Genomic DNA, 26,433 nt, shown 5'->3' on the forward strand with positions numbered 1-26,433 from the left:
GCTATTCTTGTCAGCTTAGTGTCATCTGCAAATTTGATGAGTTTCCCTTCTATTCCCTTGTCTAGATCATTTTTTAAAATACTGAAGAGTACTGGGCCTAAAACGGAAACTTAGGGAACCCCACTGCTTCCTTCCTTCCATATAGATGTAATTCCATTGAAGATAACATGTTGAGTATGATTTGTCAGCCAGTTACAAACACACCTGGTGGTAGTGCCACATTTTTCTAGCTTGCCAAGAAGTAGGCTTGGTCAACTTTATCAAATGCTTTACTGAAATAATAAATATATTATGTTCACAGCATTTCACTGATCCACTAATTTTGTTGAAGAATGAAATAAGATTTGTTTTGGATGAATCCATGTTGGCTTCTGGTTATAACTTTATTTGCTTCTATGTGTTCACAGATTTGTTGCTTGACTATCTTTTCCAAGATCCTCCCAGGTATTGCTATCAAGCTGACTGGTCTGTAATTTCCTGGATCAGCTTTTTTCCAGTCTTCAGATAGTTTTCCAGTGCGCCAAGAACTTTGAAAGTTATGTTTTAATGGTTCTGAGATCACATCTGCCAGTTCCTTCAGAACTCTGGGATGTAGTCTGGCAGGATCTGGTGATTTGAACCTGTCTAGAGCTGACTGGTGTTCTTTTATCTTATGTTTTCGTATTTTAATGTGCATTCCTAACCTTTTTTTATGGATCTATTTTTGGTAAGTTGAATTGTATTTTCTTTTTGTGTGAAGACAGATGCAAAGTATGAATTTAGCAATTCTGTTTTCTCTCTACTGCCTGTTATTTCCTTGCTATCTTCTCCCATTAGTGGACCAATTGTTTCTTTGACTTTTTTCTAGTTTTTTATATGTTGAAAGAAACTTTTTAAACTGATTTTGATATTTGTTGCAAGTCTTACTTCATTCAAAGCCTTAATTTCATCTTTGCAGATTCAAGCTATTAGTTATTTGTCCCTCTTTCCATTTTTTGTCCTTTTCTCTCTCTCAGTTGGTCAGAGAGTTCTTTGTCATCATTCTGATCAATTGGGCCTCTAAAATTGACTGAAGAGATGAATAAGATATGGTGAGCATGGAGAGGAAGGAAGGAAGGAAAGAAGGAAGGAAGGAAAGAAGGTTTCTGATACCTCCTGTCAGTTTTGCACAAGGAAATTCAATGAGGAAGTTGGCATAAAATCAGAAATCACTCCCCCTGCCACTGCTTTTTTGGTCATCCTTGGTCATTCTGTTTAGGTAATAGTTCATTGATGATCCAATAGGTCATGGGTTATCTAGTACCTATATATAACCCAGAATAGTTTGATTTGGGTCTCAATCTTTTGGACAAGAGAGATGTGGATTAGATCACATTTCGTATTATATAATTAGTGGGGAAGGGAAAAAACCATTTAAAAGGGATTTCCGGTTTTGCGCAGTAGTGCACAGACATGGAATTGCAGATCTCCAGACCCCCACGGCTAATTTTGCCCTGTCAGGGGACCCTAAATGGGTCTAAGTCACCCTGGAGAGGCGGTGAAGAAAAGAAGGGTGCTCTGGCAATTCTGGAATGATGGTGGTCATTCTGTTTGATTTGGGGAAAGCCTTGTAACCCGACAGGAGAATGGCTGGCCACACTTCACTGACCAGCCCAAGCTACTTGCAGTCGAACTCCAAAGGCACTAACCAGCACAACAGTGAACAGCATGCTTGAAACTGGGTAAGGAATTTGATTTTCTCTCTCCTATTTTATACCCAATTTCCTGGAAAAGATCCCACTATGAAGATGAGGCATGACCACGAACGCAAAGCCAAACAACAGCAATGCAGCTCACCATCTCAAATCCCCCTGCAACTCAGACTAACCTGAGCACAACAAATGAATAACATTAAAAAAATGACAACAAAGAATGAACAAATAAATCAGACAACAGAACATAAATTAAATGAAAGTGACTTAAATAGAAAAGCTACACATGAGGAAAACTGCAATTTAATACAAAAAAAATCTGCAAAACCTCGCTGTAATAAAGAAGACAAAAAAGATGCTTTATCCTCCAGAATTTCAAAACAAATTTGAGGTTAAAAAAGAAAAATAAATAAAATGGATTAAAGAAATGTCAGAAGAATCATCACAATGCAGGAGACAAAAAACTGATACTTTATTTGACTTGTGGTTTTTTTGTCCCCGACAACATTCACAAAAATACAACCAGGCATAAGGTTAATGTTATACAATGATATTATAGTTATATGTATTGATTTATAGTTAGAAGTATTATATATATTCTTTATGCAAAAGTGGAGAAATATTATTCAAGTTATAAAAATGACAAGTACTGTAACTCCAACTAAAGTTAGCAAAAAAACAGTTACAAATCCCACAAATACAATGGCCTCTCCTTCAGGCCAAAGAATCATGTTGGGGAAAGAAAAAGAAAAAGTAGAATTGGTAATGAACCCACAGAGTTTGCAGATAACACTACAAACGATTCAAGAAACAATGATGATGACCCAAGAGGCAATAGCAAATAATCATGAAGAAATGAAAATACATCATAAAGAAATTAAGAATGATATTGGAAAAATGAGAGATGAAATTAAAAATATGAATGATAAGATAGGTAATATACAACAAACAAAGATGGAAAATGAACAAAGAATTCAAAAAGTTGAAACAAAAATGGAGCTTGCTGATAGTAAAATAGAAGGGATGATACAGAAATCTGATCAAGCAAATAGGGAGTTGATTGAATCTATTGCTTTTCTGGAAATGAATAAAGCTTCGTTTTGTTTAAGATTTCAAAATATTGTTGAGGAAAAGGAGGAAGATTTGGGAGAAAAGATGGCAGAGATTTTGGCGGTGATTTTAGGCAAAGAAAAATTGGAAGCAAAAAGAGACATGGATGAAACATATAGAGTATGCACAAATTATGCACAAAGGCATAGATTGGCGAGAGAGGTTCATATAAGGTTTACTAGAAGATCAATAAGGGATGAAATATATAAAAAACAAGAGACAAATCAATAATGTATAAGGGTAAAGAAATAATTGTATTAAAACAAATACCACGTAGTATACGAAATCAGAGACAAGAATACCAATTTTTAATGACTCAATTAATTAAATATAAAGTCAAGTTTCGTTGGTTAATTCCTGAAGGCATACTTTTAACTTGGCAGGAGAAAAAAATACAAGATAGATACACTTGAGAAAGCACGGGACTTTTATGAGAGTTACTTTTCACAAGGAGAAGAATAAGAAAGTAGGGAACAGCCGGAGAGTAAAAGTTATGATGAAGATCACGGGGTGAGGTATCATCAGTACGCGGATGATACCCAATTATACATCTCCACCCCGTGTCCTTTCAGTGAAGCAGTCGACGTGATGTGCCGGTGCCTGGAAGATGTGAGGGTCTGGATTGGGGTGAACAGGCTTAGACTCAACCCTGACAAGACCGAGTGGCTCTGGGTCTTGCCTCCCAAAGGCCAACTGGATGGTCCATCTTTAGTCCTGGGGGGGGCAAATTTACCTCCCTCAGTGCAGGCACGCAACTTGGGTGTCCTCCTGGACTCACAGCTAAATCTGGAACAACATCTATCGGCTGTGGCCAGGGGGACCTTTGCACAGGTTCGCCTAGTGCACCAGTTGCGGCCTTATTTGGACCGGGAGGCTTTACTCACAGTCACTCATGCCCTTGTCACCTCAAGACTGGATTACTGTAACACGCTCTACATGGGGCTACCCTTGAAGAGCGTTCGGAGGCTGCAGTTGGTTCAGAACGCAGCCGCGAGAGCGATTGTGGGCGCGCCAAGGTATGCCCACGTGTCACCTATCCTCCGCGAGCTGCACTGGCTTCCTGTGGGTCTCCGGATGCAATTCAAGGTGTTGGTTATCACCTTTAAAGCCCTTCATGGCATAGGGCCAGGTTACTTACAGGACCGCATACTGCCGCACAGTTCCCAGAGACCGGTGAGGTCCCATAGATTGGGCCTCCTTCAGGTCCCGTCGGCCAGACAATGTCGGCTGGCGGGCCCTCGGGGAAGGGCCTTTTCTGTGGTGGCTCCGACCTGGTGGAATCAACTTCCCCCCGAGGTTCGAACTACTCCCACCCTGCCGGCCTTTAAGAAAGCCGTTAAAACTCTCCTGTTCCGGCAGGCCTGGGGCTGATGTCCCCGGGGGGCCGGGATATGATCGGACTCGCGGTATGACTGCTTTATTTTATTGTTTTAACTTTGTATGCCACCCTTAGTCCTTTGGGATTGGGCGGCATATAAACACTGAAAATAAATAAATAAATAAATAAATAAATAAATAAATAAATAAATAAAGATCTATTAGAGGAAGTTGATCGAGAGCGAGAAATACAAAAGTTACAAGAAAGAGAAAGGTTAGAAAGAGAAGCAAAAGGAAGACTTATAGAGACAAAAAGTATAAAACAAAATAAAAACAAAAAAAATAGATCAAGTTAAAAATGGGAGACGTAATTAAGCTCTTTTCTATAAATATTAATGGTTTAAATATATCAAGAAAAAGAGTTTCGACATTTAACAATTTAAGGAAATAGGATGTAGATGTGATGTATCTTTAGGAAGTTTACATAAAATAGGATTAGAGAAAATTACTAGAGAAAGTAAAATTTAGAAACATTATACACAATATTAGCATAAAACAAGAAAGGATGAATTATTATATATGTCAAAGAAAAATAAAATTAAATAAATATACTTGGATGAAAGGGGGTGAATTTTAATGTTGGAAATAGTATTAGAGTAAAAACAGTATATGCACTAAATAATATGAGAATATTTGTATGATCATCATGCTTAGATGGAATTCCGGTCGAGTCTTATAAAAAATATGAATGTTACTACAATGAATAATGTTGGATTCCTAGTAAGTAGTAGAATATGAAAGAAGGAAAATGTAAATAAGAAACAATGGGGCAATAAGGACAAATATTTCAAAGAAGAAAGAGGAGGGAAATGTAAAGAATAGAAGAGTACTGTTACAAACTGCTGTTAACAAAAAAGGATATATTACGTGTGTTTGTGTGTAATGTTTGTTGTGTTTTGTTTTGTTTTGTTGGTCAAAAATAATAAAAAAATACAACCAGGCAAGCTAAACTTACTGACTTGGAAAGCGACATGGCAAAAGAAGAAGAGTAGAATTGGAGTCAAGAAACATGATTCAGCATATCAGAGGGAATATTATATGACTAAACACTTGTTTGAATATGGTTAATTTGTTGTTGTTGTTGTTGTTAGTTGCGAAGTTGTGTTTGACCCATCACGACCCCATAGTCAATGTTCCTCCAGGCCTTCCTGTCTTCTACCATTTTCTGGAGTCCATTTAAGCTCGAGCCTACTGCTTCAGAGACTCCATCCAGCCACCTCATTCTCTGTCGTCCCTTTCTTTTATTGCCCTCAATCTTTCCCAGCATTAGGCTCTTCTCCAGTGAGTCCTTCCTTCTCATTAGGTGGCTAAAGTACTTGAGTTTCAACTTCAGGATCTGGCCTTCTAAAGAGCAGTCGGGGTTGATCTCCTCTAGGACTGACTGGTTTGATCGCTTTGCAGTCTAGGGGATTCACAGGAGTCTTCTCCAGCACCATATGTCAATGCTGCTGACATTGAATGTTTTTGCTTTGACAAAATATGAACAGGCAGCCAGTCTCTTTATAAGCTGTGTGGTACTTTTAGAGTTAAATTAGATGATGCTGGGAGGGGAGGAGAAAAAATGTGTGTGGGGATTAGTTAAGATAAGAAACCATGGGCTACAGAGCAGAAGGGAAACTTTGCCCTTCAAACTAATTGGAGAATGTGATTTATGATTGCAAATTAGAGGAGGGAATTATGCTTAAATATTATGTGCTCAGGGGAATTCAAATCTTGGCATTCACCATGCTGTGCTGACACTTTGTTTCACGATTAAAGACTTCTTAGGATAAGCAATGCCTGAAAGTTCTTTGAAGTATTTCATTAGTCTGAACCATGACATCATGCCAAGATCTACTTTCTTTTCAAACTATCTGGAGTCCTGAACTCCAGCCCGTCTCTAGGCTTGAGAGAAGCTGGCAAAGATTCAGGAGAAAATTTCATCATGGGAAAAGAGAACCTGCTTGAAGATGGTGACCCAGCAACTACTGATACCCCAGAGGAGGAAGTAACAGATAGCATGCTGTGGGAGGATGGGTTTTTGCAGATGGAGACGGAACCCAAACAGCTAGGAGCGCTGATCTGGCCGTCAGCCCAGGCCCAGCCCAGCAGAGACTCCAGATGCCTCAAGACTGCCTTGCCACCCTCAAAGGCTTCAAAAGCAGACTGGTGGAGAGCTACCAGATTGTCTGCCACTGAAGGTTCAGGTGAGTCACTGGAAAGATTTGAAAAGCTAGAGATGAGAAGCAGAAATCAACTCCTGCTAAGAGAAGCCTACAGCCTCTCCATTGCAAATCAGACAGCCTTCTAGATCCTGTCTTCCCCTGCTAGAGCCTCCAGCCCTACAGAGAGAGGGAACCCCAGTCTGAGGCCTCTTTAGCAATGGGGAGTTTGGCATTCCCCCTCAGTCAGCAACCTCTGAGCTTGCCACAACTAATAGAGGCCTTGCAACAGCTTGGGGTGCTGCAGAAGCAGGAGATCAGCAGCTGGTGGGAGGATGACCACAGCAAGGAGATTGGTCACCACCCCCGAACGTACAGCAACTGCTGAGAGGCCTACAACAGCAGGGGTCATGGCCACAGCCCCTGAACGTGCAACCCCTGGGCATGCAGTAGCAGTCAGGATGGGACCAGCAGCCATTGATTGCTCCACCTTTCAGAGCAACCTTTGATGGGGACCCAGAAAAACTAATTTTCTTCCTCAACCAAGTGTGCTCTCATTTGAACCGCTGGGCCTATCTCTACTCGGACCTAGGTGCTGTGTTCAATGTGATTGCATCCAGCCTACCGGGAGAAGCATCCAAATGTCTGAACATTTTATATAATGAGCAAGCCCCTGATTGGAGGACCCCCACCTCTTCCTCCTAGGGCTGAGAAAAAGATTTGAGGACCCATCCATTGGCCTCAAAGCAGGAGAACAAATCCACAAAATAAAACAAGCCAGCAGGCCTGTCCTGGAGTACATACAAGAGTTTTGCAAGATAACAGGTCAGATAGAGAAGTGGCCTGAGAAATCCCTAATCCATCACTTCATTGAGGGATTAGATGACCACCTCTCTCAGGCCTGCATCTACCAATCCCCTGACTAAGAGGAGTATTTTCACTAAATTAGACTTGAGAGAAGCATATTACTGGGTGAGAATAAAGAAGGGAGATGAGTGGAAAACTGCCTTCAACTGCCCCATGGGGAGCTATCAATTCAAAGTCATGCCATTTGGACTACAGGGGGCCCCAGACATATTCATGCAGTTGATTAATGAGGTCCTACATGATCACTTGCACAAAGGGGTTCTGGTGTATCTTGATGTTATCCTGATATACAGCACAAACATGACTGATCACATAAAGCTGGTGAGAGAAGTGTTAAAGAAATTATTGAATGCCAAGCTTTATGCCAAATTGTCAAAATGTGAATTTTACCAGACCCGATTAGATTATCTTGGCTACAAAATTTCCAACAAGGGTATAGAAATGGACCCAGCCAAAGTGAAAACCATAATTGAATGGCAGCCCCCAAAGATTCGCAAACAGCTTCAGAGCTTTTTAGGTTTTTGCCAACTTCTATCATCAATTCATCCCCTCCTTTGTCAAGATTGCTCTACCCCTTACAGAACTACTCAAAACAGGCAAAGGAGGAGGGAAGCCATGACTGGGCCAACAATTAACATGGACAATAGGATGTCAAACAGCTTCTGAGAATTTAAAAAGACTATTTGCTACTGAACTGGTTCTAAAGCACCCCTGCCCAGGGGAGCCCTTTATAATTCAAGCTGACGCCAGTGACATGGCAGTCGGAGCTGTATTACTGCAAAAGAACAAAAGTGGAGTCCTGCAACACTGTGCCTATACCTCCAAAAAAATTCATTGAAAGCGAGAGAAGATGGATAATCTGGGAGAAAGAGACCATCGTAATTAGGTGGGACCTGTTAAGCTGGCGACACTACCTAGAGGGGAGCAAGGTGCCTTTTGAAGTATGGACAGATCACAAAAATCTAGAAGCACTGAAAACTCCTTGCAAACTGTCTCCAAAGCAAGTGCGATGGGCACAGTACTTTAACCATTTCAACTTCACTCTAAAATATATACCAAGAGGAAAAAACTTCCTAGCTGATGTGCTATCGAGATTGCCCCAGTACAAAAGCGAACGCGAAGAGGTTAATGAGGCAATTATCTCCAGTCCACAAACTGCTGCCCAACTCAAGCCTTGCAGGGCCCTTTATCCTGATGACCCTGGGGCAAAGAAGATAATGATCAATGGTTCAAAGACAGTCAAACTTCCCTGACATGTCTGGATAAATTGGCTTACAAGGGCGATAAACTATATTTGCCCGAAGCCCTCCATCTCAAGGCTCTAAAATACAGCCATAATGTAAAACAGGCTGGACACTTTGGATATCTGAAAACTCTACATCTCATTCGCCGGCAATTTTGGCAGCCGGGGCTAAAACGGGATGTGGAAAACTATGTCAAGAGTTGCACTGTATGCGCCACCATGAAAAGAATTCCAGGGAAAACCCCAGAGTTGCTGCAGCCAGTGGCAGACCCTTCTCAACCATGGGAAGAAATAGCTATGGACCTACCTAAAAATAGAGGAAATGCTATCATCTGAACTGTGATAGACCTGTTTTCGAAGCAGGCACATTTCATCGCCTGCAAAGGACTCCCATCTACCCAACGATTTACTAAATTGTTCCTGAAACATATCTACCAACTGCATGGTGCCCCTAAGCAGATAATTTCAGACAGGGGGTGTAGTTCACAGTGAAGTTTTGGAGGAACTTTCTTAAATTAATTGGATCATCCCAAGGCCTATCATCTGCTTTCCATCCATCTACTAATGGGGCCGTGGAAGCCGCTAACAAGATGGTGGAGCAATACTTCAGATGTTATGTTTCATACCAACAAACAAACTGGACCAACCTCCTTCCTTTCGCGGACGTGGCTTACAATAATTCTGTTCACAGTAGCACTGGCTACATGCCTTTCAGAGTAGCCACAGGAAAAGAATTCAGCCCAATACCTGAATACCCTCAGGTGCCCTCTGCCTCCCAGACACTTGATCAATGGGTGAAGGGGTGGGAAAAAGTTTGGAGAAACACAAAGACTGCTTTAAAAAAGACTTCTGAGACCTATAAAAAGCAGGCTGATAAAAAGAGGGCTCCCCAAAGTACATTCCAAGTTGGGGAAAAGGTTTATCTGTCGACTAAATATTTACGCCTTAAATTACCCAGTAAGAAATTAGAACCGAACTTCTTGGGGCCTTTCCCCATCATGAGGATCATCAACCTGGTCACAGTAGAATTAAAATTTCCTAGGCTTTTAGGGACAATTCACCCTGTCTCCCATTGCAGCTTTTAAAACCTTGTCGGGGCTCCACTTTAAGACCTTCCCCTAAGAAGGCACCCAGGCCCCTTGTAGTAGCAGGTCAGACTCACTATGAAGTGAAATATATTCTTGACTCTAGAATTTTTAAATTGCAGTGCCTAATACAATTGAAGGGGTACTTGTTGTCCAAAGCCACTTGGGTGAAGTCTAGCAATGTGAAAGCTGACAGATTCATTAAAAGATTTACAAGAAACACCCCAACAAACTGAGAGATAGTCCTTAACATATGCTTTGTTTACATACAAGACTTATCCTTTTTGTAAGGGGGGGCAGATGTCAAACCTGCTAACATTGGATGTTTTTGCTTTGACAAAATATGAAAAGGCAGCCACTCTCTTTATAAGCTGTGTGGTACTTTTAGAATTAAATTAAATGATGCTGGAAGGGAAGGAGAAAGAATGTGTGTGGGGATTAGTTAAGATAAGAAACATGGGCTACAGAACAGAAGGAAAACTTTGCCCTTCAAACTAATTGGAGAATGTGATTTATGACTGCAAATTAGAGGAGGGAATTATACTTGAATATTATGTGCTCAGGGGAGGGGAATTCAGATCTTGGCATCCACCATGCTGTGCCGACACTTTGTTTCACAATTAAAGACTTTTTAGGATAAACAATGCCTGAAAGTTTTTTGAAGTGTTTCTGTTGGAATATTCATGAACGGGAAGAGTCATGTGGTAACTCAGTCAGCCAATGTGAAGAAAGTGCTACTGAGTCTGTGCAAGAGAGTATTGAGTTAGGAGCTGGATTTCCAGTCTCATGTCTGTCTCTGGTCTGTCTCTATAAGAAGTCTTCAATTAAGCTATGTTGCTGTAAAGAAGAATGGTATTGTAAATATTTTATATAAATATAAAGTTATTTGAATCAGCTAAATGCAGTCAACTGTGAGAGCTTCTGATTTATTTTTTACCAATAGAGAAATTAAAATTCTCTAACAGGTTATGGGCCCAGAGCTTACTAAGGACTGCATTGTAATTTAAAGCTGGAAGAAATTGCCTGTGTTTAGAAAGTATAAGAACAAGGCAGAATTAACAGAATGGCTGAAATGGAATTTAAGGAAAGCTGTGTGCCTCGTTTGGGCTAGAAGAATTACATTGTGTGGGCTGCAAAAATGGAATGTTTGCTGAAAGCTAAAGAGCTGTGGTATATTGTTGAAAATCCACCACAAGTGTTTGCAGCAGTTGATCAGAAAAGCCATGATTAGAGCCCTAGCTTATCTTATCTTGAATTTAGATGATGACCAATTTCTAAATGTTGCAAATTTAAAGACTGCAAAGGAGATTTGGTTGACGTTGAGAGCTGTGCGCCTGAATGTTTCTGCTTGCAACATAGTGCAATTATCAAGAAAACTTTACAGAGCCTGTTTGCAACCAGGTGAATCTGTGGAACAGCATTTAAATAAAATGCAAAGTTTATTTTTGGACTTAGAACAACGTGGGATTAAATTCCCTGAGTCCCAGAAGGTTTTATTGGTGTTGAACAATTTAGATAAAACCTGGGACACAGTTTCTGCAATATTTGAGTGCAGAGTAGAGCAAGACTTAAAGCTTGAAGCTTTAAAGGCATGTTTGCTTAATGAAGAAGAAAAACGCTATTTTAGAAGCAGCTACGAGGAGGAGAAATTCCTGAGGAGGGGGTCCAGACTGCAAGTCTCCAGAGGAGAAGAAACAAGCAGATCAGACCCGGACCAAATTGCAACAAAAGAGAGATTTTGCAAGCAGAGAGCTGCTCAGCGGGAAAAGACTTGCTACAATTTGCAGAAAAAGACATTTGTGCAAAGAAAAAGGACTGTTTTGCAAAAGGAACATTTTGGTGTTGCAAAAGTTTGCAATAGTAACAACAGAGACAAGTGGCTAATTGATAGTGGTGCAAGTCAAACAATTGTTAATAACTCTAAATTATTTTGCAGGTTTGTTCCAGTAGCACAAGAAGCTGTGGCTTTGGCAAATGGCCAGAAAGCAAAAGTCATTGGAAGAGGCGATGTAAAAATTCCATATTTGGAATCAAAGTTTACCAATGTGCTTTGTGTACCTGAGATGGAACATAATTTGTTAAGTGTGTCTAATTTAGACAAACAAGGTTTTGAGGTCATTTTTGTAAATGGGAAATGTCTCATCAAAAGGAATGGGAATATTTGTGCAGAAGGCATAAAGGAAGATAATCTATATGTATTGCAGGGACAAAAGGCTCAATGTTCCCATATATTTAAGAATGTTGCAGAGCATGATTCATGTGTTCATCTTCTGCATCGAAGACTTGGCCATGCAAGCTTTAAAGTTTTGCAGCAAATGCAAGATTTTGCAGAAGGGCTAAATTTGAAGGGATGCAAAACATATTTGGACTGTGCAGTATGCAAAGCATCAAAGTCAAAGGCATTCCCAGTTAGTAAATGTAGCACAAGACAAACAAAAAGAGTTCTAGAGCTGGTCCATGCAGATCTGGTGGGACTTATGCAAACCAGTTTGGGAGGAGCAAAATATGCACTGGTAATTGTTGATGATTTTAGCAGGTATTCATTTTGCTATTTGCTTAGAGCAAAGACAGAGGTGCTACAACAATTCAAACAGTGGGTAAGTTTTGTAGAGAGAAGGTACAGACAACAAGTGTGTCAGTTGCAAACTGACAGAGGTACTGAATTTATGTCAACTAAATTCCAACAATGGTTGGGGCAGTTGGGGATAAGACACAGACGTACAAATCCTTACACAGCAGCAGAGAACGGTGTAGCTGAAAGAAGGAATGGTGTTTTGCAAACAATTAAAGATTCATTATTGGAGGATTCTGGTATGAGCAGGTCATCTTGGGGAGAAGCCATATTGACTGCAATTATATAGTTAACAGGCTGTGGAGTTCCTCCATTAATAATACTCCATATGCCATTCTATATGGGAGAAAGCCATCACTGGCACATTTGAGAATTTTTGGAAGTATTGCATGGGTACATATTCCAAAAGCAATCAGAAGAAAGGAACAGCAAAAGGCAAGAAAGCTTAGGTTTGTGGGCTATGAGCCAGGGTCAAAAGGATATTGCTTTAGCAATGGAAGTAAAAGAATTATAATTTCAAGGTCTGCTAATTTTGCAGAACAAAATTGGGACAGAATTAATGCAAATTCTGGGTATGTCTCACTTAATGACGGTGATCTGTTTAGTGACAATAATTCATCTAATGATGAAAAAATCATTATAGAAGATGTCAATGTTCAGGGAGGAGAGGCTGAACAAGACATGAAGTCAGAAAGACTTGAGACACAGGAGCAGTTAATACCACGTAGGTCAGAGCGATGTAATAAAGGAATTCCGCCTGACAGGTATTCTGCTAGCAAGGTAAAGGTTTGCAATGTGTGGTATGAGCCAAGAAGTTATAAAGAGGTGTTGGCATTACCAAAAGGTGAACAAGAAAAATGGAAGGAGGCCATGGATAAAGAGATGAAATCCATGGGAGACCATGAAGTATTTAAATCAGTGACTTTGCCACAGGGAACCAAAGCTGTGGGTTGTAAGTGGGTATATAAGAAAAAGGTATTGCCAAATAATGATGTACAGTTGTTGCAAGATTTAAATATTAATGTAAAAGAATCTGTAAAGGTATTTGAAGACAATGCTGCCTGTATAAAAATGGCAACTGGTGACAGGGTGAAGAACAGAAGTAAACATGTAGACATTAAGTATTGTAATGTCAGGGAAGCTGTAAAAGGAAAATTGATTAGTTTACATCATTGTTCTTCTGAAGATAATTTGGCAGACATGATGACTAAACCATTGTGTGGTATTCACTATGGAAAATGTGTTAAGTCAATAGGTCTGATGTCTCTTCCTGTCATGAAGGGAGGAGTGTTGGAATATTCATGAACAGGAAGAGTCATGTGGTAACTCAGTCAGCCAATGTGAAGAAAGTGCTACTGAGTCTGTGCAAAAGAGTATTGAGTTAGGAGCTGGATTTCCAGTCTCATATCTGTCTCTGGTCTGTCTCTATAAGAAGTCTTCAATTAAGCTATGTTGCTGTAAAGAAGAATGGTATTGTAAATATTTTATATAAATATAAAGTTATTTGAATCAGCTAAATGCAGTCAACTGTGAGAGCTTCTGATTTATTTTTTTACCAATAGAGAAATTAAAATTCTCTAACAGTTTCATTAGTCGGAACCATGACACCAGAGTTCAAAGGCCTCGATTCTTTTGCACTTAGCCTTTCTTATGGTCCAACTTTCACAGCCATACATTGCAACTGGGAAAACCATGGCCTTGACTATACGTACTTTTGTCCGCAGGGTGATGTCTCTGCTTTTTAGTATGCTGTCTAGATTTGCCATAGCTTTCCTCCCCAGGAGCAAGCATCTTTTAATTTCTTGATCTGTGGTGATCTTGGAGCCCAGGAAGATAAAATCTGTCACCACCTCCATTTCTTCCCCATATATTTGCTAGGAATATGAGAGGGCTGGATGCCATGATCTTGGTTTTCTTAATGTTGAGTTTCAAGCCAACTTTTGTACTCTCCTTCTTCACCTGCATCAAGAGGCTCTTTAGTTCCTCTTCACTTTCTGCCATTAGAGTGGTATCATCTGCATATCTTAGGTTGTTGACATTTCTCCCGGCAATCTTAATTCCAACTTTTGATTCATCTAGCCCTGCCTTTCTCATGATGTGCTCTGCATATAAGTTAAATAGGCAGGGCGACAGAGTCCTCCTTTTCCAATTTTGAACCAATCAATGGTTTCGTTTCCAGTTCTCACTGTTGCTTCTTGACCCGCATATAGGTTTCTCCAGAGACAAATAAGATGGTTAATACATACATACATACATACATACACATATACATATGTATACATACATACATACATATATACATATAAAGAGGCCCTAGAGTAAGATTATTAGATGGTGTAGTATAAGATTAAATATTGTTGGAATATGGCCAAAAGAATAGATAAAATTTTAAAGGGGCCCCTAGTAAGAGAAATAAGATATATAAGTAGTATAATATTTTTAGAATATATGAAATGCTAAAACATTGAGATGGCGTATTTAAATGAAAAGCTTGGATATTTAAAGGTAATGAATTTTGAGAAAAGTATGACTGATAAGAGTTGTTTGAATATTAAGGGGAAACTAAGCTTTAATAACAAGTTTGAAAACAGGACATATAATGACTTAATAAGATGACTTTAATAAATATAGTAGAAACATAAGCTGATTAGAAAATATATTATATGTTGATGTTATCATATGCATAAATACAAAAAATGTTTATATTCAAGTTGGTATATACTGAAAATATTAAGAATTATATTTGTTTAATGTAGATAAAAGGAGATCATTATTGGAAGAAGAGAGGATCAAGAAATATATTACCAACTAACATATTGATTAATTGGAGAAATTAATTGTTATTTATTGTTTTGAGTATATGAATCCAGACAACACACTGTTCACAAAACATTAAAGATTGTTATTGTAAAAATTAATAAAATATATTTTTTAAAAAAGAAAAAACATTTAAAAACATTTCCAATATTCAAGGTTAACGATTCACCTAGGCAAGATTTTAAGTGCAAAATATCAAACAAAGACATTTTTCAATTACTAGAAAATGTTTCAGCATGAACTATAGGGATAATTTTTTGGTATCTGCTATTGTGTTCCATAGGGATCGGTCATAGCCAATGTAGGTCATAGCCAATGTAGACCACATTTGCTACTTGCCATCAACTATCAATGACACTGTTGCTTACTGTGGCAGTGATCCCATTGCATTAAACTCATTCCATTTGATTGTTTACTAAAACCATCAAATGTTATATTGCAATATCTATTGCTTCACATGGAATTCACACTCTCAGGAATTTTGTTCATTACAGGTAACCCTAGGTTATTGGGACCAGAATTTCTATCACTAAGTGATTCAGTTGTAAAGTACAACTTCATGTGACCACATCACTTAGTGACAGTAATTCCAACAGTCCTGTCATAACCCTAGGACTACAAATTGTTAAGTGGAAAGAGGTGGGAAGGCAAGCAACAAGGCAGGCGAGTATGAAATATCACAAGGAGAAGATTGGTGACTGCCTTGGAGTGTGTTCCAGGCAGATACTATGGATTGTGGGCAAACAAGAAGCAGAGGGAGTGCAAGTGAGTTCCAACTTCCTGCAGCTTTTGCATGTGGGAAATCAGTAGAGAACCCAGAAACTTGCAATCACATGACCATGGCTTGCTGCAATGTTGTAATTGTGACCCAGATAACTGAATACCCACAGCATGATCATATGACCATAGGTATGCTGAGGGAATTAAGCTATTTTCCAAAGCACCTGAAGGCAGGACAAGAAGCAACGGGTGGAAACTAATCAAGGAGAGAAGCAACCTAGAACTAAGGAGAAACTTCCTGACAGTGAGAACAATTAATCAGTGGAACAGCTTGCCTCCAGAAGCAGTAAATGCTCCAACACTGGAAGTTTTTAAGAAGAGACTGGACAGCCATTTGTCCGAAATGGTTTAGGGTTTCCTGCCCGAGCAGGGGGTTGGACTAGATGACCTCCAAGGTCCCTTCCAACTTTACTAATATTACTATTACTATTACTACTTCATCATCTTTATAACTTTGAATAGTCACCAAATGAATGGTTGTACTGAGGACTACCTGTAATTTACAAGACCATGCCATCCTGTGAAATACGAAGCCTCTCTGCAATATACTTTTACAATTTACAATTTACTGTAGATCAATACTTCATTGTGTGAAAAATGTACTGTGAAATATTTTTTTAAACCTTACACATTTATTAAATTTATATCCTGCTTTTTATCCATGTAAATGTCCTTGCAGACTTTTTAAAATGTCTCTTATATGGAGGAAAGGGAGAATATTTGGAATTACCAGAAATGGGAAAGCTGTAGTTCAAAATCCATGCAAAAGTTTATTTATATTTACAGAATCTCTTGCTAAATATCCTTGCAGAAAGCACACTTTGAAATCTGGCAGCTATTAAAGGTTGCTGCCTGAGGAAAACTAGGTGTTGAACTGCATGTTTAATCGATCACACATTTGGTGGAAATGCCCTTTAAATGATTCTAGGAATAGTTTTCATTTTCTTAATAAAAATTGTTGTAAATCTGTTTCTCTTAGTATTTGTTTTGTATCTGCTGCTAGTTTCGCTATGCATGGTCATATTCAACATTCTACAAAACCAATGTCCATGTTATATTTTCCAAATTTTAATCTAACATATAATGATATATTAAATATTTATAACCATATATTGTTAAAAAATGTTACCTTTATCCTAATGTTGAAGGAAAAGTCTTCATCCTGGTTCATCCAAGCCGGGGATAAATAAACAATATGTCAACTGCTTTAGAAAGAAGGTTGCAGTTTATTGAAGAGCCAGACAGAAAGATGGTGCTGGCAAGTGAGAGAAGACAAAAAGGGGTGAGCACATGTGGCAAGTAGGTTTTAATATTCTTTGAAAGCCTTTTGTTTGGATTGGTTTCCTGTTCCTGTGGCATGAACTTTGAGGCTATTTCCTGTGTCATGTATTCTGACCTGAGTCTAGGTGTACCTCTCTGGTATTCTTGATGGTGATGGGCTAGTCCTATTATGTCCCATCTCGGGTGGGGTATGCAGATTTTAGGTCTGTCTTCTTGATCTCCTAGCTGGGGACAAACAAACACATTTTTCTGAGGTATTTCCTTTTTGTGGCTTATTTTAAGCAGAATTTCTAGCAGAACTTTAAAATTCTTTTATCTTTTTGGATTCTAAACAGTTAACAGTCACATTTACCTCACACACAAAGACTTTGACAAACATATATACACAAAGACAAGCGAACAGAAAAGGAAACAGAAGTCTTAGTTTTATACATCCTAGTCATTCCCACCATATATCTCAATTAATTCAAGTTAGGGAAAGCTCAAATGTTAAACATACCACGTGGTTGCAGAGAGAGGGGGGGAGAGAGAATCAATGTTTCTTATTTTCCTTTTAAGTACCTTTATTTAGCCAAACTGGTTTCCCAGCAAAGCCCATTCTTCACAAATTTGTCTTGCTCGCTTCCTTTTTCATACCATCCAGGACAGGCACTCACCTCTCATCCCACACCTTGAGCAAATCTCCAATAGGTGACCTAATTCCAACCCTTGAACTGCAGCTACCCATGTTCCCCTTCCGATGTGGGGTCCAATCTGGCTCAGTCGGGTTTCTCCTAACAGCACTTCCCAGCTGGTCTCAGAGACACTATCTCTGCAGCTCTGCCTGTCAGTTTTTGGGCACAAAAAAAAAATTGCCCAGGAAGACTTTGGTTCCCTACATGAAGTATGGACCTTCCTACCTAGGGAACTCCCTGCCATCACTTTGCGGACCTCAAAAATAAATTGTCCAAGGAGGACTTGCCACACAGGTACCCGGCTTCCGTTCACAATCCGCCTGTCAGTTTTCAGACTTAGGGGAAGTCTGGGAGGACTTGTGCTTTGTGCACTAGTACGGGCCCCTCCTACAGATGAGCTTTGCTTACAGGGCTTTATCAGCTAGTTGCCCAAATCCAATTCTCTCATTGACTCATTCCATTCCATTTTCACACAGCCTCTCCCTTTTCCCTAACAAATGGTCCTGCGCTCTGGCCAAACCCCCATGCTTTCTAGGGTCTACCACTTGAACAAATCCTTTCTCCAGCTAGGAAAGGCCAGAAGGAGAAAAAATCTAATTGTGATTGGGAAAAAAGAGTCTTCTCACTCACTCACACAGACATACACACATTTCCTTTATTCCCCTAGGCCTTAAAGTTAAAATGTAGAGGTACTCACCTTCAACGTCTTTCCTCAAGCAGCCCTTAAGTTCAAACCCAAAACTCCCTTTACTATTTCCTGTGTCACATATTCTGACCTGAGTCTAAGTTTGCCTCTCTGGTATTCTTGATGGTGATGGGTTAGTCCTGTTATGTCCTATCTCAGGTGGGGTACGCAGATTTTACGTCTTTGTCTTCTTGATCTCTTAGCTGGGGCCTTTCTGATGGTTTTCATCTGCATTTGTACAAAGCTGGCTTCTGCTTGGGGGAGGGGGACCTGGGGCTCTCAAGGAAAATTGGGCATGCTTTTCTGTCTCTTTAAGATCCTTGAAGGAAATATATTTTTCTGACTTTTAATATTTCCTTCTCTGGGGGACTGACTTCCCTCACTAACCACAATATTTATCTACTTAAATCAGATATAATCTTCAAATTCCAAAGTCAAACTTTCATTTTTCTCCTTTTTTGTAAGAGATCTAACAATGGTCTGCAAATCACAAGAAATTTATTCAAGTTATTGTCTCTAAGAAAAGCAATCAATTTTGGCACCTTGGCTATCACCATCAATTTCAAAGTGTTTCCCCCCCCATTGTGAATATATACTCTCTTTCCATCTTTATCTGATCACAGAGAATCCCTACATTCTACCTTTGCTGCATGTTTACTGGGAAGTTAACATAACAATAGATTACTATGGGGAATTGATTTGTTTATCACAGAAGCCAAGAAAATGATAAGACACTTCATCTGACTCCCAAGATGAAAAGCTTGGATAATTTATTATCTGATTGGCTCAGGGTCTCTTTCATGCTTCTAATGCTTATTGATATGAACCTTTACATGACCCAATACCTTCCCTCCAAAGTGACTTCCTGTTTTCAAAACTTATTTTTTTTTTCTTAGAAGATTCCAAGTTATCCTAAAGTGATCTTCCAGACAAGGAAGCCAATCAAACTGAGATTATTTCAAAATTATGAGATGCATGAAGTGATACCGAGGTGGAAATCCCATTCTTATGTTCTTGCATCCCAGTGATTTCAAGTGACTTATTACTATTTAGAACATGGAATATATAGAATAACAGGGAAACTTGGAGATCTTCTATTCCACCCCCCTGCTTGAGCATCATGTTGCATGTTAAGTGACTAGAAATGATCCTCTTAGGAAATTTTGAAGAAGATGTAAGTTCAGCAAAATATTCCAGATTTGGGGGGGGGAATCATCTTGATCTATTAAGTTTTCTTAATAGAAAACTCTCTCATTCTCATTTCTTCCAAACTTCCCTAAAAATACTTGCAGCTGCCCCTTTGACTTAGGTCGGGGAGCCTGCAGAATAGCCTTAAGCTTTGAATCAGCGGGGTGTATTCCGGCGGCGTCAATCCGAAAACCGAGGAACTCTGTGCAGTTCATTCCTATTTGACATTTTTCTCTTTTGAGCCTCAGCCCCACTTCACAGAAGCGCTGAAGAACAGCCCTTAGACCAGTGGTTCTCAACCTTTCTCATGCCGTGACCCCATAATACAGTTCCCCATGTTGTGGTGACCCCCAACCACTTATACATCACCGGGTGCCAGGGGCGTGGTCAAAGAAAAGGGGGAAAAAATGGCGGACAGCCTTGTTTGGCGACCCCTGTGAAATGGTCGTTCGACCCCAAATGGTGTCCCGACCCACAGGTTGAGAACCACTGCCTTAGACGTTCTGCTACTATTTCTGCTGACTCCCCAGCAATTAGAACATCATCAAAATAAGGACACACACCTGGAATATTTTTGAGCGTGCATTCCATCATGCTCTGAAAGAGCCCTGGGGCTACACTGACCCCAAACTGCAGGCGACGAACCTTGGATGCCCCTCTATAGGTAACTATTGTTTGTGCCTCAGCAGAGGAATCATCCACAGGCAGTTGCTGATATGCCTGTGCTAGGTCCAGCTTTGCAAATAAGCAACCTCCCTGTAATGATGCCAGGATGTGGCTAACTACAGGTACTGGATACACATGCTGCTGAAGTGCCTTATTAATAGTGCACTTATAATCCTCGCAGATGCGCACCTCTCCATTAGGCTTAACCGGTGTGACTATAGGGGTTTCCCAAACACTGCTGTCAATAGGTTGCAATACTCCCTGTTGAACAAGCTTGTGTAACTCTGTATCTGGATTTAAGGGCAAAAGGCACTCTATGAGGCTTTACCCTGATTGGGGTTATGGTTGGATCAATGTGGAGAGTAATTGGTGCTCCTTTCTACTTTCCTAAGATGGGGCTGAATACATCAGCAAACTCCTGGCAGACAGCTGCCAAGTTTGCTGATTGGGTTTTGTTGATGCCAGTCACATGGATGCCCAGGGCATCAAACCAGTCTAGGCCAATCAGGCTTGTGCGCTGGTCTTCGACCACCACAATGTTGAGGGGACCCTCAAACTCTTTGAACTTCACTTTTAACATAGCTTTGTCTTTAACCGCTACGCGGGAATTTTGAAAATCTGTCAACACTAGATTTGATAGCTTGAATCTGACTTGTTTCCCACCATGTCTGCAGACATAATTAAAAATCTTGTAAGAAATTATAGACACAGCTGATCCAGTGTCCAGTTCCATGGAACATGGGACTCCTTGGAGCCTGACTTTGAGCTTCTCTTTCTAAGCTTCTCTTTAAGGGGGCAATGGGCTCCTGTTCTAAGGATGGTCCTCCTTCCAGAACAATATCCTACTCTGTTTTGGCCCGGGGCCCCTTTACCTTTCCTGGGGAAGTCTTTGGGTGGAGATTCCCTCTGGGGACCTTTACAGACATAGCAATATGGCCCTGTTTGCCACATGCTCAACACACAGCCATACGAAACCTGGATTCTGAGTGCTGGTGCTGTCCTCCTCAGCCAGGACTGCTAGGGAAGAAGGCTACCTTGTCATGTGGCTGCTGCCTTCTTCCTGGAAACTTCTGCACCAAGTCGATCTCAATGTCCCCTTCTGGGTCATCTGCTGTCTCTGAATCTTCATGATGAACGGCTACCTGGCTTGAGGAGTTCTTTGAGGGACATAAAGCCTTGATGGCTTCACCTGCAGCCTCTTCTGCCATTGCTTCTTTCAAGTCGGCCTGGAACGTCAAGGTTTCCTTCACAAACAGCCTCTGCTGTAACTCTCTGCTTCTCAGGCCACATACCAGTCAGTCCCTGAGCCGATCCTCTAAATCGGGAAATTCACAGAGTCTGGATGCTTGTCACAGGGCAGCCACGAATTCAGCAGCGGGCTCTCTGGGCTGCTGGTCTCTCTGCTCGAACACGTGTCTTCATGCAATGATAGACAGTCTTGGTTCGAAGTGTTCTTTGAGTCTTCTTTTTCAGTCAGCAAAGCTAACTGACTCTAAGGTAGCAGGAGCGATTAGATTCTCTGCTATGTCAAATGTTGCCTGGCCGCATATGCACAACAAGGTTGCAGCTTTTAAATTGTCTTCCCTGACCTGGTTTGCTCTAAGGTAGTTTTTGACTCTGGAAACCAAACTCCATTGTTTTGGGTGTGATATGTTGAATTCAGATAGCTTGCCAACTTTGGCCATAGCTGTCTGTTACTGAGTCTCCCAATGCCTTATGCTGCTAAGGGCTTCTGTGTGAATCCTAGGGATGGATCCCTTAGGATAGTGGTGCCTCCAGCGTGGCTTGCTGGCAGGCAGAAGGGGGGAATGCTGTTCATACCAGGGCGCTGATGCCTGGTCTTACCCCTTAGTGACTCTTAGTTCTTAGTCCTCCAGCTCTTTCTTCCTAGCAGCATAATCCCACCTTCATCGCCACTGTAGTGTAGAGGGAACAGTGAGGCATTGAAGATACAGGAAGGAAAGTAACAGCTCTTTTATTCAATCCACACAGAAGCAGCTCTAGCAGCTGCTTGACTCATATTTATACAGACTGCCACTAGGTGGCAGCCAATGATTTTAAAGCATACATTCCCGCCTAAACACATGCTTGTAATCTATACAGACAGATAAGGATTTAAATTGAACCATTTAGTTAACCATTTTAATAACAGACCTTATGAAATTGATTTAATACACAACAGGTATCATCTGCAAATTTGATAAATTTCCTTTCTATTCCTTCATCTTCTAAATCATTTATAAAAATATTGAAGAGTGCTAGGCCTAAAACAGAACCTTGGGGTACCCACTGCTTATTTCCTTCTATGTTAGTGGTTCTCAACCTGTGGGTCGGGACCCCATTTGGAGTCGAATGACCATTTCACAGAAGTCGCCAAACAACGCAGTCCGCCATTTTTTCCCCCTTTTCCTTAGCTGTGCTACTCTTTTATTCTATTGGCTTTTGAAAGCCAATATAATAGACTCTCTTGAATAGAGTCTAATTCTATTGGCTTTTGAAAGCTAATAGGAATTGTCCAGGCTGTCTCTGCCCTGCTGAGCCCGCCAAAAGTCCCATTCTGCAAACGGTGCTGCACCAGTTGAGTAGTCCTCGACTTACAGCCGGTTGAGTAGTCCTCAACCTACGACCGGTTGGGGGTCACGGCATTAAAAAGGTTGAGAACCACTGTTCTATGTAGTTCCACTAAGGACTCACATGGAGTTTGCTTTGTCAGCCAGTTACAAATCCATCTGGTGGTGATGCTGTCTATCCCAAAGTTTCCTAACTTACCAAGAAGTAAGTTCTGATCTACTTTGTCACATGCCTTACTGAAATCCAAGCATTTCCAAGGATATCCACAGCATTTCACTGGTCCACTAATTTAGTCACTTTGTCAAAGAATGAAATAAGATTTGTTTGGCATAATGTCTTTTTGACAAACCCATGTTGTCAGAGTTCTAACATTGCTTGCTTCAGGGTGTTTGCAGATCTTTTGATTGATCATTTTTTCTAGGATCTTCCCAGGTATTGATGTCAGCCTGATTGGACTGTAGTTTCTTGGATCTGTTTTTTCCCTTTTTTGAAGATAGGAACCATATCAGCTCTTTTCCTGTCCTCTGGTAGTCCCCAGGTACTCCAGGATCTATGAAAGATAAAGCTCAGTGTTTTCAAGATACCATCTGCCAGTTCCTTCAGAACTCTGGGATGGAATCCATCAGGTCCTGATGATTTGAACTTATCTAGCGTGGACTTAGCATATTTTTGCCTATTTTAATTTGAATTCCTAATGTGTGTTTACAGTTCTGTTTTTAGTAGATTGGGCTATTTTTTCTTTCTGTATGAAGACAGATGCAAAACTTTCTCCCGTAACTTCCTTGCCATTTTCTTTTATTGGCAGACTAATTGTTTCATTGACTTTTTTCTTGTTTGAAAGAAATCTTTATTATTATTATTTATTTTAAGTCTTATGTCAGGCTGGCCACAACCTAAAATCTCATCATTAATAGAAATGATCCTTGGCTCCATTTCTTGAGAAAGGTATAGTTTTATAAGCACTCAAATGTATTGCAGTATTGCAGAACCAGAAGTGAGAATTCCATGCTAATTCAATGAAACCTATAAAACTTTAATCAATGAAGTCTATGCATGATGTTTTTATACTGTAACAATCAGTCCAAGCACAGCTTGGTATGCAACTCCTTCCTTTTTCCAGCTGGATGACTTTGGGGTAGACTCTAGTTTCCATTCCCCACGCATCCCTCTCCTCATCCCCCCTCCCCCACACTTCATGGCACTATCACCACATAACAATGAAGCACAGCAAGCGTAAGATGACAGCTTAGACATTAAGACATCAAGATCCGTCTCACAGTTACTACCATTGAGCAAGTTACTACCTATTTTGTATATGTGCATTTGGTTTTTCTTGCCTAAATGTATAACCTTACTTTTTTTCACCATTGAATTTCTTTTTGTTAGATAGCACCCAATGTTCAACTCTGTCAAGATCTTTCTGTTTCTTTAGCCTATCCTCTGCAGTGTTGGCTATTCCTGACATCTTAGTATTGTCTACAGATTTGATGAGTTCCCCATCTATCCCCTCATCCAAATCATTGATGAAGATGTTGAAGAACACTGGGCCTACAACAGAGCTTTGGAGTACCCCACCGCACATTCCCTCCATGTAAATGCAGTTCCATTGAGGACTACACATTGAGTGCAGTTGGTCAGCCAGCTACGAATTCATCTGGTGGTGATGCTGTCTAACCCACATTTTTCTATCTTATCAAGTAGTAGGTTGTGGTCTACTTTATCAAATGCCTTACTGAAGTCCAAGTAAATTATATCCACAGTATTCCTTTGGTCCACTAATTTTGTCACTTGGTCAAAGAATGCAATAAGATTTGTCTGGCATGATCTGTTTTTGACAAACCCATGTTGACTTTTAGTAATGACTTTGTTTGCCTCTAGGTGTTTGCTAATTCATTGCTTAATTATCTTTTCTAAGATTTTCCCAGGTATTGCGGACAGGTAGATAGGCCTGTAGTTTCCTGGATCAATTTTTCCCCTCTTTTTTGAAAATGGGAGCTACATCAGCTCCTTTCCAGTCCTCTGGTAGTTCCCTGGTGCTCCGAGATCTTTGAAAGATATAGTTCAATGGTTCTGAGATCACATCTGCCAGTTCCTTCAGAACCTTCCATCTGGTCCTGGTGATTTGATCTCGTCTAGGGTGGACAGGTGCTCACTTACTATTTTCTTGCCTATTTTAATTTGTGTTAGTAATTTTAATTTGTGTTAGTAATCTGTTTTATATAGTACTGTTTTTAATAGGTTGGACTATTTTTTCCCTTGGTGTAAAGACAGATGCAAAAAAAAGTTCTGCTTTCTCCCTATTGTTTGTCACCTTCTTGCTACTTTCTCCCACTAATGAACCAATCATTTCCTTAACTTTTTTCTTGTTTTTTACATGTTGAAAAAAGCTTTTTTTGTTATTTTTGAATTTGTCGCAACCCTTAGTTCATTTTAAACCTTAGCTTTCCTCACTTCATTGTTGAAGGCTCGGGCTATTTGTTGATATTCTGCCTTAGTTATGTGCCCTTCTTTCCACTTTTTATACTTGTCCTTTTTGTCTTTTGATTTAGCTGAGAGTTCTTTATGCAGCCATACTGGTTTCTTTTGAGAGCTGTTGTTTTTCTTCTTCATTGCTATTGTGCTAGAGTGGGCTTTTATAATCTCACTTTTCATAATTTCACAAGCTGTTTGAGTTGTTTTCCCCTTGAGGATTCTCATCCATGGAATACTTCCCAAGCTCTGTCTATGTTTACTGAAATTAGCTCTTTTAAAGTCCAAGACTTTAGTTTGACTATGTTATATTGCTTGTACTTGCATAATATTGAATTCCAATATTGCATGATCACTCCCCCCCCCCAAGGTTCCTGTAGCTTGGTTTCATTTCATCTCTGTTAGTGAGAAGTAAGTCCAATATGGCTGATCCCTTAATTCCCTTCTCTACTTTTTGGGAGACAAAATTGTCTGCTAGGTTTGATCTTCCATGGTGCAGAATTTGTCTCCCAGTTGATGTCAGGGTAGTTAGTCCTCCATTATTATTGTAATGTGCTTTCTATATACCTTAGTTAACTGACTAGCAAAAAGTTCATTCTATTTCTTCTGTTTGGTTGAGTGACCTATTCCAGGGCTTTTCAACCTTTTCATCCATTGTACCACTTTTAGGCTATGGCAATATCCGAGTACCATCAGTTGCCTAGCAAGGTGTCAAAAAAAAAAGGAAAAAAGTGATAAAGTACAGGTAGTCCTCGACTTACAACAGTTTGCTTAGTGACTTTTCGAAGTTACAATGGCACTGAAAAAAGTGCCCCCAAGGCACAACCGAGCAAGACACCTGCCTGCCCACCTGGCAGCGCTCTTCCTCCTGTCTGAGATTTTCATTTTTTGTGAGCATTTCTGTTGAGGATTGGCAGCAGGGGTGGGGTGGGGGGTGTTTGGTTTTTATTTCCCCCATCTGCTGGGGGAATCAAACATTCAACAATAGAACCATATATAAATAACTCAACTCAATACATTCAATGTCCTTTCTCTAATTCCTCAACTAGCATAATACATTTAAAATATTCCATCTCTAATTTAAATTTCTATAACTATTAAACCTGTTTTAAAACTTTGTAAATTTACAATTACCATAATTAAATTTAACTTTAAATCAACAAGTTATCAGTTCAGGTATCCCTTCCAGCTATATTCTAATTCTTAATCTTTTATATCCCTCATTTTATCACAAATT

The 26,433-nt window shown here is 40.0% G+C and overlaps 1 protein-coding gene across 2 annotated transcripts in view; it reads left to right on the forward strand.

Moving 5' to 3' along the window:
* The window catches only part of VSTM2A (V-set and transmembrane domain containing 2A), an 82,865-nt gene that overhangs the window by 45,948 nt on the left and 10,484 nt on the right, over positions 1-26,433 (forward strand). The window contains exon 5 of one of the 2 annotated variants that reach the window (XM_039327168.1): positions 408-700. The exons of the other annotated variant lie outside the window; for it this stretch is intronic. Coding sequence (XP_039183102.1) covers positions 408-508 — 101 coding nt within the window. The 3' untranslated portion in view covers positions 509-700. Of the gene's footprint in view, positions 1-407; positions 701-26,433 lie in introns of those variants that run through there. 2 annotated transcript variants of the gene reach the window in all.

The sequence above is a fragment of the Crotalus tigris genome, unplaced genomic scaffold, assembly GCF_016545835.1.
Source record: "Crotalus tigris isolate CLP2741 ecotype Arizona unplaced genomic scaffold, ASM1654583v1 scf7180000024351.1097467, whole genome shotgun sequence".
Taxonomy (NCBI): Eukaryota; Metazoa; Chordata; class Lepidosauria; order Squamata; family Viperidae; genus Crotalus; species Crotalus tigris.